Source organism: Crotalus tigris, unplaced genomic scaffold, assembly GCF_016545835.1.
Source record: "Crotalus tigris isolate CLP2741 ecotype Arizona unplaced genomic scaffold, ASM1654583v1 scf7180000017596.1218436, whole genome shotgun sequence".
Taxonomy (NCBI): domain Eukaryota; kingdom Metazoa; phylum Chordata; class Lepidosauria; order Squamata; family Viperidae; genus Crotalus; species Crotalus tigris.
In genome coordinates, this window is record NW_024096501.1 from 189,320 (window position 1) to 203,325 (window position 14,006).

The 14,006-nt window shown below is 43.1% G+C and overlaps 1 protein-coding gene across 15 annotated transcripts in view; it reads left to right on the forward strand.

Annotated features, from left to right (window-relative positions):
• MYCBP2 (MYC binding protein 2) overlaps nt 1–14,006 on the forward strand; it is a 144,123-nt gene that overhangs the window by 43,629 nt on the left and 86,488 nt on the right. For all 15 annotated transcript variants that reach the window (XM_039365591.1, XM_039365612.1, XM_039365633.1 and 12 more), the window contains exons 23-32: nt 96–268; nt 1,335–1,460; nt 1,558–1,685; nt 2,672–2,763; nt 4,470–4,604; nt 4,687–4,770; nt 5,265–5,361; nt 7,395–7,587; nt 8,943–9,217; nt 10,562–10,783. In XM_039365591.1, the coding sequence (XP_039221525.1) occupies nt 96–268; nt 1,335–1,460; nt 1,558–1,685; nt 2,672–2,763; nt 4,470–4,604; nt 4,687–4,770; nt 5,265–5,361; nt 7,395–7,587; nt 8,943–9,217; nt 10,562–10,783 (1,525 nt within the window). The remainder of the gene's footprint in view (nt 1–95; nt 269–1,334; nt 1,461–1,557; nt 1,686–2,671; nt 2,764–4,469; nt 4,605–4,686; nt 4,771–5,264; nt 5,362–7,394; nt 7,588–8,942; nt 9,218–10,561; nt 10,784–14,006) is intronic.

The window sequence follows — 14,006 nt, forward strand, 5'->3', positions numbered from 1 at the left end:
GCAACCTCTTAATCTGAAATCCATTTGCTTGAGTTCATTAGGCCACAGTAATAATAACAGCTTGACAGGTATTGAATCCTATTGTTTTTGAACAGGTTTCGACCGAACACAAGAGAATTGTGGAGTTACAACTCAGTTGTGGCTGATTCCAGGCTTCCCTCCGCTCCAGACACCCAGTCCCGTTGCAGCATTCTCAGTCCAGAACTGGCTCTTCCAACAGGATCCAAAGCGCTTACTACAAGATCACATGCAGCTTTGCACATGCTCGGTATGAATGATCCACCTCAAGTCATTAGCAAAATAGCAAATGTTATTGCAAGAAGAACTTCATTAGTTGTAAGAACCATATAGATAGTCCTTGTTCAGCAACCACAATTGGAACCATCAACTCTGTTGCTAAATGATGTGATTGCTAAGTGAAAAATCACAGGATTGGTCCTATGCTTCTGAATTTATTTCAGCTGTCCTGTCCCCCCATTCCCCTGCCCTTTGGCATGCCATTTCCTGTGCTGGAATAATTAGCAAGAAGAAAATTGATGGGTTATATTTGTATTTATGTTCATTGTAGAAGAAAGGATTATAAGAGAGTAAGCAGGGATACAGTGGGAAAACATCAAAATGTGTTGACACCTGTTTGTCACATTCCTTTTGATGTGTTTTCCTGATCAGTCTCTTGTAATCCCTTCCTTTCCAATCTCTCTTCTTTGCAAGGGACACTGGACAGATTGTCAAAAGAGAGAGCTTGTTTATAGAATCTCCCCACTCTGCAAGTCAGGGAAAAATGAGGAAAAAAAACCCCAAATGTCAGGCACAGGGTAGCGTATACTGACTGACTGTGATGGCAAACACATGACTGAGAGAGAGATGCCTTCAACTTTGGGTTGTAAAGTTATTTTTTCAGCACTGTTATACTAGTTATTTTCATTAAGCGGTCAGTAAGCGAGATTGACCTGTGTTAGATTTTTTTTTAAGGCTTTTATAGTTGAAGGGCTTGGAACATGTCTTGGAACATTGAAGGGCTGTGCTGTCAGATATTAAACAGTGTTTCCTTTTGATAAATTTGATAAGTCAGCATGCAAAATGCTAAACTGGAGAATTCTAATCCTACAGTTATAGCTGTACAGCTGTAGAGTACAAATAATTTGCAGTGTGTTTTATATTCCTTTGGTGTTTTTTTTAGATAGAAAGCCAGATTCACTGCCTTATCTTGCTCTCCAAGCTGTAATGAACTCCAAACCACAGCCCGTAATGATTATCCTTTGTAATCTATTAATACTAGTCCATTTGGATGGATACAATCCAACTCTATTCATCCTTTCCCTTTATTTTGAAAGGTTGTCTTGACACATTGGCAGCCATGCAGGACTTAAAAATGGGTGTGATGAACACAGAAGAGGAGAGTCACGCGGTGATGAAAGTCTACTCCAAGGAAGACTACAGCATTGTCAACAGATTTGAAAGTAACCCTCTGTTTCTTAGCTGCTGATCCTCCCCCTCCCACCTTGCCAGGGACCCCTGTGGACAGTTGTGCAATCACCTGCTTTCTTTTTTTCTTAGGTCATGGCGGAGGGTGGGGTTACTCAGCCCACTCCGTTGAAGCCATTCGCTTTTGTGCGGATACTGACCTCTTGCTTGGTGGTCTGGGCCTTTTTGGTGGCAGAGGAGAGTACACAGCTAAAATAAAGGTAGGGGAAAGGAGCTGCGTTCAAATCTGAATGGCTTTGATCAGGCAGCACTTGAAATATCAGGAGGGAATGAATCTTGCTTTTCTGGAAACATATGAAAATAATTGTGAAAATAATAAGAAATACACAATTCACGTTTGATTTTTTTATCAGATGTTTGTCTCCTTCTCTTCCCTGAAGCCTATTTCTTATTACAAGTTGTCATAAAGGTGGCCTTTATTATTCTTATAAAGTAGTTGTCCTATAGTGGCACGTATCTAAAATTGGGTGTGTCAAAATAACTGAACCCCTATAAACCGCCAAGTTTTTATTGGTATTAAAAATTATTTATTAGTTTCTAAAATCATCACACTGAGCAAGGCTAGCTTATCAGGCTTCATCAAAAACTAAGCTCTTGTAGGTATTATGGTGATGTGTATAAACCGAATAGTCTGCCATTTATTTCATCCAGCACTTTCAAAACTTTGGATTATGTATTGCTTAAAAAATAGTCAGGCAATACCCTTCCCATTCAGTTATGTGCTAAAATGAATGATTTGTTGAGAACAGTTGCACAAGAATATTTGCCCTGGACCCAATTAAAATTCTAGCAACATAGAGTTGGGAGTGTTGACTTTAGAAAATGCCAAACGGGGTGCTTGATTTGAAGTTTCAGAAGGGCTAAGTTTTGTTCTAAAATTGGAACATATTCTCAGAAGGCATGAGGGTGTTTGATGCTTATAAGACTGAAACCTCTTTATTTACCTCCCAGCCCTTACCTACCTGAGGCTGCCTTGGGCTTCTGAAGCGGTAGCCGTTGCTTTCCGTACTAGCTCATCCCCTCTTGCTCAGTTTCTCTGAGTGTTTTCTCAGGCTGCCTCCTTGGCTCCTATTGAATCCTGCACAATTAGATTTGCCCAAGAGAGCGACTAGGGTGAGGGATAAGAAAAAAGCAGCCTCCCAGCCCAGCCAGAAGGTAAAACTGTTGAAGGCTTCTCTTTTTTTAGCTCTTTGAATTGGGGCCAGATGGAGGTGACCATGAGACGGATGGGGACCTTCTTGCTGAAACAGATGTCCTGGCGTATGACTGTGCCGCAAGGTGAGTGGACTTTTCAAAAATGAGTCACTTCTCTTAACCTGAGTTTTTATTTTCAGTTTAAAAAGGAAGAGTGTCATGGTTCCGACAGATGAAACTCTTCAAAAGGACTTCAAGGCATAGTTTTACCTTAAAGAATCTTTTATTTGAGTAGCATAATATCGGCACTATATAATCGAAGCCAAAAACTGAATTCCCCTCCCCTGGGCATATAGTATCAAAGCACAATTTTCTCCTCCAATTAACAGTCATAAATCACATTCCCCAATTAGCTTGAAGCGCAGGCTTCCTCTCCAGCTCTCCAGCCAACCAATTCTTTATCAGCTCTGGGCTCAATAACCTTGATTCTCACACTAAGTTTAGTGCTGTTATGTCTGACTAGACTCCCATTCACATCACCCCTCCCAGCATCATCTAACTCTAAAAGCGAAAGGAAAAAGATGGCTACATTTCCATCTGTTGTCAATGCAAAAACATCTGATGTTAGCAGCATTGACATCGAGCATCTAGAAAGCATTCAGATTATTGATGGGCAATAAACAAGAAGAAACAGCCCAATCGTATCGCTCCATTAACAAACATTCCGAAACCTTGCATTGTTCTGGGGTGGTTGCTTCTATATGCTTATTGTTTGATATATAAAACTTGTCACTTTTTATGTACATATAATTAAAATTAATTTAATATGATAATAAGTCTATTCTAGTAATCTCTTTATTTTGAGAAACTTTTAAAAAATTGCCCGGAGGAGACCGAGCCCATGATTATTCTGCTCCTTATATAAAAACTCTTCTCAAGCAAAACAGAAAACTGACATGTTTTAAAATTCTGAACAAGTAAGGATTTGTAAGTAACTAAATTGAAAGATTCCTTTTTGTATATATAAATTTTATTAAGGATTTTAATGACAATAGAAAAATCCTCTTATCTGTATTATTTGTCTCTTATCTATAGCAAATCCATAAAGCATCAACTTTTCAGTCCTGGTGTCAGCAGAATGACCATTAAGAGTTATCAAAAATAACAACAACAAATCTTATTTTAACTTTGATCAAATAAAACAAACTTTATATACTTTCCTTTTTGTTATACTTTTTATTGAAGTTTACAACCACAAGGATAAAAAACTAATGCAAACCGAAAAGAATATAAAAAGTAAAACATAAAAAATGCAGAGAAAAAGAAAAAAATATAATTAAAAAAAATTCTCTTCCCCCCCTCTTTGCAGATAGTAATTTCAGTAACTTATCACCTTTTCTGGTACTTCAATAAAACACCTCTTCTTTCCATATCTCATCTCTTATCCATAAATTATAAAACCTCATCATTCAATCCTAATTAATTACCAGAGTACCAGAAAAAATAACACATATATTTTAACCTAAGTAAATAAACTAGTTTATATTCCTTTTCTTTAAGTGTCACTTCCAAAGTCACTTCTTGGGGGATGGGGGGCTATATAAACTTGATATTTTTTTTAAAAAAATCCTGCAGCCCAAAGCAACAGTCAAATGGAGTTGAACTAGATGCTATATCACAGGGGTCTTCAAACTTGGGCCTTTTATGACTTGTGGACTTCAACTCCCACAATTCCTCCACCAGCGTGCCTGGCTGAGGAATTCTGGGAGTTGAAGTCCACAAGTCATAAAAGGGCTGGGTTTGAAGACCCCTGCTATATCAGATGCCAATTTTCCTTGATGTTTTCTCAGGGAAAAGTACGCTATGATGTTTGACGAACCTGTCCTCCTGCAAGCCAGTTGGTGGTATGTCGCCTGGGCCCGGGTTTCTGGCCCCAGCAGTGACTGTGGCTCCCACGGACAAGCCTCCATTACTACGGATGATGGGTAAGTTTTCCTTCTCCTTCCCCTTGGAATCTCTGAGACAGAGGGAGCGTCCCCGGCCTCTAAATCCGTTTTCCTCTTGCAGGATTGTCTTCCAGTTTAAAAGTTCAAAGAAATCAAATAACGGCACAGATGTGAATGCAGGACAGATCCCTCAACTCTTATACAGGTAATACTATATTTTGCTTTTCCTCTCTAAGCAGCCAACTTTAAACCAAAAGGTTAATGTGACAGTCAATAATAAGGGTTGTACATTTTCACAGCAGCGGTTTCTTATTTTAATTGGAGTTTTCTGGCTCTATAAATTGTCCTCCATAATGAACATTTAGTAATTATTTAGCCAATATTGTTTTGTTCCAGGGAAGGTCTACTTTTATGTTTGTGGGCAACTCCTCCTCCTCCTCCTCCTCCTTCTCCCCATCCTTCCTCAAGGAAATCAGGGTGTTTGAACAGATATATTTTCTTCTTACAACTTTTGAGCTGCTGCTTCTGAGAAATAACACCTGGCCAGACAGCCTTGTCAGCTTCCTGCCTCCAATAAATGCAGCTCATTGATCAAAAACTGTGCCGTGCAAGAAGCAACATGGCGCATGAGTTTGTGTCCCCCCCCCCAAACCTGTAGGATGCATCGCCATTATCTCTTCTTTTTGATTTTCCTTTTAGGCTGCCAACAAGTGATGGAAGCGCATCCAAAGGCAAGCAGCAAACCAGCGAGCCAGTGCACATTTTAAAGCGATCTTTTGCAAGAACCGTTTCCGTGGTGAGTGCCCATGTTTAATCAAATAAATAGAACTGGCTAGTGACGAATGGTTTATTGCCTATTTTAAGTCCTTGACTTGCAACATTTAGTGACCATTCAAAGTTACAACAACCCGGGGGAAAAAAAAGTAACTTACCACCATTTTTCACACTTTATGACTATTGCAGCATCCCCATGGTCACCTGACCAAAATTCGGATACTTAGCACCTGGTTGCAGCTTCCCGGAGTCATGTGATCCACTTTTGTAACTTTCTGACAAACAAAAGCCAATGGGGAAGCCCAGATTCACTTAACAACCATGTTACTAGCTTAACCGCAGTGATTCACTTAACAACTGGGGCAAGAAAGTTTGCAAAATGGGGCAAAACTCACTCGACCAATGTTTTGCTGAACAACATAAATTTTGGGCTCAGTTGTGGCTGTAAGTCGAGGACTATCTGTACAAAATTAAAAAAAGGACATGCCCATTGAACCCTTGACTTTTTTAAAAGCAGAAGTGTGCATTCATTCTTAAGTAAACTTACGTCGATGGCATTTTATCCCAGCAGTGGTTGAAGAAACACAGTAATTGAACATAGAATTTATTATCCTTTATGTTGCACATGCTTTGCTCATAATATCTAGAAGGCAGAAGTTTAGGTGGCCTTTGGGCACAAAGATTATTCTGCAGCGTTGATTCATTTTGACAAAAGAGAGCAAAGGCATATTTCCCATCTTCTCTCATTTTGACGTTCTGAAGGAAGGACATGCTATAGCTCCCTCTTTCCAAGGTATCCTTGTAACCCTCAGGATTAGGTAAATCCTTTTTAGAAAAACAATGAGAGGTGAAATTCTGGAAAGGTAAAAAGTAGTAGTAGTAGTATAGTAATAGTAGTAGTAGTTGGAAGAGACCTTAAAGGTCTTCTAGTCCAACCCCCTGCTCAGGCAGGAAACCCTATACCATTCTGTTGTAGAAATCAAAGACTTGAATCAGCTCTTTCAGGAAAGGGAAGTTTATTGCGCGCAGGTTCAGAGAGCCATCCTGGCTTAAACAGTCTGAACCCAGATTGTACATTGAAGACCATTTTTATAACCCTTTCTGGCGGGGGGTTATTTTTAGGTCACATTACATTCTATAGGTCCTTATTCTAACATAGGAAAACTACTAGACAGATCTATAATCGATAGCTCCTCGTTTACATTGGAATGTTTTTAGCAATCAGCAATATATCAAGTGTTAAGCAATTTAGATATACCATGTGACAGGCAGTTAGTAATATATCATGTGCAGAGCTGGGAACAGGATGTCTGGCCATCCTAAATTTAAGAGTTGTCTTGTAAGCAAAACAAACCTCTCTTTTACCCACATTTTTGTTGGGCCATCTGCTTTTTATACACATCCTTTGTCGGACCATCAGTATTTTTCCAGGTACCACTTTAATTCAGAAAAATGGTTGTCCAGTCTTTTCTTAAAACTTCCAGTATTGGTGCATTCACTGCTTCTGGAGGCAGGTTGTTCCACTGATTAATTGTTCCAGTTGTCAGGAAATTTCTCCTTAGTTCTAGGTTGCTGCACTCATATCCATTTTCTACAGTTGTATCAGTTTAGCAAGGACAATTAATGTATCTGGAGGAGGAGAAGGAGGAGGAGGTACCATCTGCAGTTCTACTGTTCCTTTGTAGCTGGGTTAAAAGCACTCTTGAATTAGTTATGGTTGAATTGAAGTCCAAAGTAAAAATATTTTCATGGGAGGGCGTGGGGGAAGGAAAAAGCTTCCTGACCATCATCTTCCAGCGTTTCCAAAACATTTGTCAGCTTTTCTGTCCCATCCTCCTGTCTTAAACAGGTGTTTAGTTAAAGGAATTGAAGATGGACAACGGCAATTGGGTTTGACCACCTTTTCAGGTTTTGCTTAAAAGAAGCATTATGTGCCCTAGAATGTTCCTATACTTCTGTCCTTGGGATCTCCTACTGCCCATTTTGAGAGCCATGGATGAATGAATCCTCCTTATTGAGCCCTGCTTTGCTTTCCTTATGATTCCTTTGGGACAGGAGTGCTTTGAATCGCTGCTGAGTATCCTTCATTGGAGCTGGACAACCTTAGTCTTAGGCGTGGAAGAACTTCGAGGATTGAAGGGGTTCCAGTACACGGCCACCCTTCTGGATTTGGAAAGGCTGCGATTTGTCGGCACTTGCTGCTTGAGGTTACTGCGTGTCTACACCTGTGAAATTTATCCCGTTTTAGGTGAGATGCTTTTTTTTACTATTTCGAGTGCACTTGGTGTCTAACAATATAGGGGTCTCTTTTTAGAAAAAACAAGTTTATGGTGGAACAATTCGATTTCATCTTAGCCAAGAGGTGGACAAGGCTACTAGTTCTGCTTCCAGTCTTTTCTCCTTCCAATTTGTAGCAAAAGCAAAGAAAACAGGAAATTGTCTGTGAAATAAATATGTCTGCTTGTTTTGCATAAGGTAGGATATTAAACCCGCCTTAGTAGTTGACTTATTGCATGCTCTTGCCATGTTTGGCTTTGTTGTGATTCCGTGCCAGCCAGTGGACCCAGCAGCTGAGCCCAGGGAATCAGAGGAGGAGGAGGAGGGGCATGGAGAGCCATCAGAGTCGGAGGAAGGCTCTGATGAGCTCCAGGACTTACAATCTGATGATGAGCCTGGCCCCTCCACTTGTGCTCAGGCTGAGACCCAGCTGTGCTGTGAAGCTGAGTCAGACTCTGAGGACTCACAGCTGGAAGACATCATAGACACTTGCAAATGCAGACAGGCAACAAGAGCAGGACAGAGGGAGGCAATGAGGCGACTCCAAGAGCGAAGGAGAAGGCATTAAGAAGCCATGCCTTGGGGCTGCATAATAAAAAGGGAAGGTGTGGGTAGTGCTGGTTGCTGAAGGCAATCATTTGCAAAGGACTCAAGTTTCATGGAATTATGTTCTGTTTGCCTTGCTTGTGAACAATTCTCCGTTTGAATCATGTTCTGTTTGCCTTGGGACAATTCTGTTTCCATCGAGTTTTGTTTGCCTTTGCTTTTGGGGCATTTTGCAGGTCTGTACATAATAATAAAAGAGGTTGGTTTTTCCTACATTTCCAGCCTACTTGTTAAAAGAGGGGTTTGTCCTTGTGAGTTAACAAGGACTCACATAGGCTGGGACAGAACAAGCTTCCTCTTTTGGACAAAGTGGAAAGCTTTGATTAATGGAAGATAACTGTCTCTTTGACCTACCCAAAAAGAAGAATATATGGCCCCAAAGACTCATTGTTGTTCTGATTTAGTTACCTTCAGGTGTATCGTTGTCCAAGCAATGTTTTTTTCTGTGAGACATTACTAAACCTCTTGATTACTGATAAAGGGAGAATATTTGTAGCTCAGGGTTGAAATGAGGGGTCCTTAGGTGCTCTCTGAGCTTGGTTGTTTTCTGGCAGACGTTTCATTACCCAAACTAGGTAACATCATCAGTGCACTAATGATGTTACCTAGTTTGGGTAATGAAACATCTGCAAGAAAACAACCAAGCTCATAGGGCACCCAGGGACCCCTCAAACCTGTTGACTGCTTTCCTGGTGTCACTTTTGTTACTGCTCTTTGCAGCCACTGCCAAAGCTGTTGTCGAAGAAAGCAGCAGGCTTGCAGACTGCATTGGGAAGACGAGAACCCTGCTGAGAAAAATCTTGTCAGAAGGAGTCGACCATTGCATGATCAAGCTGGACAATGACCCTCAAGGCTACCTCACTCAGCCCCTGAGCCTGTTGGAAGCTGCCCTCCAGGAATGCCACAATACCTTCACTGCCTGCTTTCACTCTTTCTATCCCACGCCGGCCTTGCAGTGGGCTTGCCTCTGTGATTTACTCAACTGCTTGGATCAGGTACTAAAAATCTCTTCTGAAACGATGCTCTGAAAAGATCTACTCATTTTCCAAAACCACTGAATCACATCCGTCTATCAGATGGACCCCAAATAGGCAGATTTCCACCGTTGTTGCTTTCTCTGTGCGGATTGAAACAGAACACATTGCTGTTCTCAGTCCCAGTTGCCCATTGCTCTTTCGTCCTTTGAAGGGCTGAGTTTCCATTGTTATGAAGTCCAATAACTCTTAAATGAGGCAGAAGGGACAGAGAAGAGAAATAATGAAGGAGTCTCCTCCACTGCCACCTCCTCCATGTCAGTGTCCTTACCAATCCCTGGTTCCCACAGAAAACAAGCGGTAGATGTCAAGGTGGCTGGCAAAAATCGGAACGGCCTGACCAGCGTTTAATCACAGTAAACAGAGTTAGCGCTGGGAGTGATTTCCTCCCAGCGCCTTACATACAGTCCTCCCCACCAGCTCCACCCCCCCATCCATCTAGCCAGCATCCGGTGGCTAATGTTAAGAACAGCGACGCAGGCCTCTGGCTCTCTTCTCTGTTCAACTGCTCAGTTCACATTGCCGGGTGACGCTCCTACGCTGAACAGCTGCTTGTTGGACGTGCGGCTGCTCAGCCGTTCAGCGGCTCCACCTTTGGTCACAGTTCAGGTAGGACCCCCCTGGCTTCTCTCTGGGCATCGTCCTTGCCGCTAGCCATGGCTGGCCTCTTCCCTAATGCCTCCCCACTGGCTTCCTCCCGGCGGACATCTTTGCCACTGTTCTCCCTGGCGCCTTCCAGCACCAAACAGCTGTCTGGCGGCCGAGCCACTGGCCTCCTCCCCAGTATCGTCATCTCCCTTCGCCCTCGCCCCGTCAATGTCGAGCCCACGGGGCTTGACACTCCAATTGTGCTTTCTTCTTAGTGTTTCTTCTCCATTGCTTCTCCCAGAACTATTTGTGTTCCAGTGCCACCTTCGGCTTGCCTCTTGTTGCTCTTGTTCATCCCTTCTTCTTACTGTCCCTTCCTGGACAGAATAACAGATTAACAGAGGCAAGGGATCTTGGAGGTCTTCTAAACCAACCCCCTGCTCAAGCAGAGAACCATACACCATTTCAAACAAGTGACTGTCCAGTCTCTTCTTAAAAACCTCCAGTGTTGGAGTATCCACAACTTCTGGAGGCAAGTCGTTCCACTGATTAATTGTCCTCACTGTCAAGACATGTTGCTTTCTCCATTTTGCCGCCAAGCTTTCTCAAGCTGTGTTTGGCATAGCGCGGTTTGTGCAAGATACAATGGAGCAGAATTCCTCCTGTTTTTAGCCAGAAGCCGCTCATTTTGTTCCAACCCACTCTTTTTTCCCCCAGGACATCCAGGAAGCCAACTTCAAGACTTCAAGCAGCCGTCTGCTGGCAGCTGTGATGTCAGCACTGTGCCACACCTCTGTCAAGCTCACTTCTATCTTCCCTATTGCTTACGATGGAGAAGCCTTGCTGTGTTCAGGAATAAAACAGGCCAATACTGAGAATGACTCCGCGCTGGCCCATCGTTTTCCTCTTCTGGTGGCGCACATGGAAAAACTAAGTCAGGTATGTCTCTGCTACAGAAATGCTCTGGCAGGGCCAACACAAGTAGCAGTAGATCCTCACAATTGTTAATTGGAGATGAATAGGCTGAGCCCGAGGGAGGGGGTCAAATGTGTCATCAGTCTGGAGTTCCTTCATGCCCACAAGAGATCTACACGTGGCCAAAATTGTGGAAACCTTTTGGGAAAAGTGTATTTTTGAGGTTTGATGGCTAATAACATCACTTTTTTTGGGGGGGGGGAGTACCATAAAATTATATATCAATGGAAAGATAATTTAATCAAGAATGTAATGCAACGTGGTTTGTTCAATTATCTGTACTGTATTCTATGAAAAGCTATAGCCAAATAACCAGAAAAAGGAAGCACAACTTGCTTAGTTGATATCAGGGAGCTTTCCTTCATCGGATTGTAGCCAACGAGCATGGATATTTAGAAAGCCAATCACGTGTCATCTTGTTTTGGCAATGAGCCAATCAGATCACAGTAGGATTCAGTTATTGATGTCCTGTATTGAAGCTGAGAGGAGGACATTTGTCAGTGTGTTACGTGATCGCTATCAAGCTGGTTGGGGTTTTTTGTGTTCTCTGATTTACTGAGCTTGTAAAACGTAATAAAATTAAAGTAATGGTGCAAAGAGTTGACTGGTTGCCCAGAAAGCGATGTCAAATAGTATTCTTAAGTGAACAAGGCTACAGTTATAAAGAAATTAGAAGAAAAATGGGTGGAAACTTAACCAAAGGTGGCATTTCTACTGTACACTTTTCCCAAAAGGTTTCCACAATTTTGGCCACTACTGTAAGTCCAGCCCAACTTGAAATTCATTGACTTTTATCTACCACCAATATATTTTTTTGACTGTTAGTAGTTTTGATTCTTGTTGCAAGAGCTAGCATGCAATGTATTCATTTGAACTGCCTTGACTTCCTGATTTTCCCCGCACTTGACATTTAGCTGAAGTTGTGTTTTTCCTAACTGTAGTTAGTATCTTCTCTCAAGAATAGTTGGGCCCATGTTTTCATTGATTCAGAGCAGAACAGCAGTTGGCAAGGAGTGCTGTATGTACATCAGGGGCTCCCAAGTAGGGGTGTGAGACGATATTCCAGGGGGTGCAAAAACTTGCGTTTGGAAGTTTCAAAATTATAGTGTATATGTTCACGTCATCCAAAACCAGGTATTACTTTTGTAAGGGCTGCGAGAATATATCAGAAGCGTTCTAGGGGTGCGGAGTATAAAAAAGAATGGGAACCGCTGATGTACATGAATGCTTTATGTGTTTTGCACAAATTCTGCATGAGGTTAATATAAATTTTCCTCTGGAGGCTGACATATAATTTTCTGACCTGTTCCTAGGTCAGACTCCGTCCAACCCAAGCAGTGGAAATCAGAACAAATGTCCAAAGGCACAAGCTTGAGTTAGCTTTGATAGGTTTCTATAACCTCCCATCGTGCACAGTTGGTTTAGTTTGAGACAGGCCTGCCCTCAAATCAGGGCAATTTTTGCAATCAACCAATGACATTTTATGATTTTTAATGTAGGAAAAGTTCCTTAATTTCCCATATTATTCCACTTCATTGCTGCTGCTGCTTGGCTTCTTGCCAACACTGTTGTCAACACTTCTTGCCAACACTGTTGTCCTAGGCCAGGGGTAAACAACCTTGGCTGTTTTATGACTCGTGGACTTCAACTCCCAGAATCCCTGAGTCAGCATAGCTGACTCAGGGATTCTGGGAGTTGAAGTCCACGAGTCATAAAAGAGCCAAGGTTGCCTACTCCTGTCCTAGGCACTACAAAAAAAAAAATCTCTCTCTGATAAATACATACACTCTTGTGACTTTAATAACAGAATATTCATGGGTGAGCTCAGAGGGATAAGTTTGCAGAGAAGCTCTCACCAAGAAAAACATCAGCTACTCTCCTATCTATATGTCAACTCCAAAATTTAAACTTATGTGACCTCAAGGTATACCATTCCCTCCAGAGTTGATCATCCCTTATTTAAAATTTGTAACCTGCTGTGATTATTATTACTCTATTTTTGTGGGTATGAGCAGGGGGTGTCAAAAAAAGATGGTAGCCATGACCATATGATTGAAATCCTGCCCCTTTGTGACATCCATCGCATGTGTGATGCACCTAAAATGAGGTGCATCATTTCCATTGTGGTGGATGACACCTTGACCTGTTCGACACCTCTCTCCCTCCCCCATGCCTCCAGTGAGCAAATACACATACCTACATAGTAAGGAGGTGTTCAGTTCTACTGCTCAGGTCATAATTTACATGGGTCCTAAAACCTCATAGTTTAGAACAGTGGTGGCGAACCTATGGCACGCATGCCAGAGGCGGCACTCAGAGCCCTCTCTGTGGGCATGCGCGCCATGCCCCGGAGATGGCAACCGTCCTCTTCAACCAGCTGCCTGCTAACTCACCAAGATTCCACATGGCCGGATGCATCCCAGCACAGCTAGTTTCCCTCCCCCCGTCCCATCCCTCCAGGCCTCGCATGCTCTCCTTTTCCCGGGCACAACCCACTGCATGGCCTCCTCAGCTGACGGCCATCTGTCCAGCTCAGAGGTGGCTTCTCTGAATTTCTGGTGGCGGGCTGCAGAGCCCCAGAGTGCGCCGGTCGAGGGGCCGGCAGGCTGCGGCTGCTGACAGACACTGTTGGCCCCATGCGCTCGCATCAGCCTCTGTGTGCAGGGGCTGATGGTGTCAGGCAGCAGCCACCCCAGCCCCTGCCTCACCCTGTGACAATGGCACCCCAGCCCTGCCTTGCCTTGCCTCGCCTCACCCCGCAGGATGAGCCTCTGCCCACTGCCCCACCTGCCAGAGACCCCCTGGATCTTTCCGAACCATGCCTGGCCCCCACAGGCATCCCTCCCCATGAGCAACATCGAGGTGACCACGCCTGCCTTGGCCACACCCACCCAGTCTGCCATGACCACAGCCACACCCACCCAGTGGGCCACGCCCACCTGGCACCCAGCAATACATAAGTGGGTTTTGGGTTGCAGTTTGGGCACTTGGTCTCTAAAAGGTTCGCCATCACTGGTTTAGAGTTTGACTTCTGAATACATTCAGTCCAGAATGGTGTTACATTATGGATCATTTTATTAGAATAACAGAGTCGGAAGGGACTTTGGCGGTCATCTAGTCCAATCCCCTGCTCAAGCAGGGAACCCTATACCATTTCAGACGAATGGCTGTCCAATCTCTTCTTAAA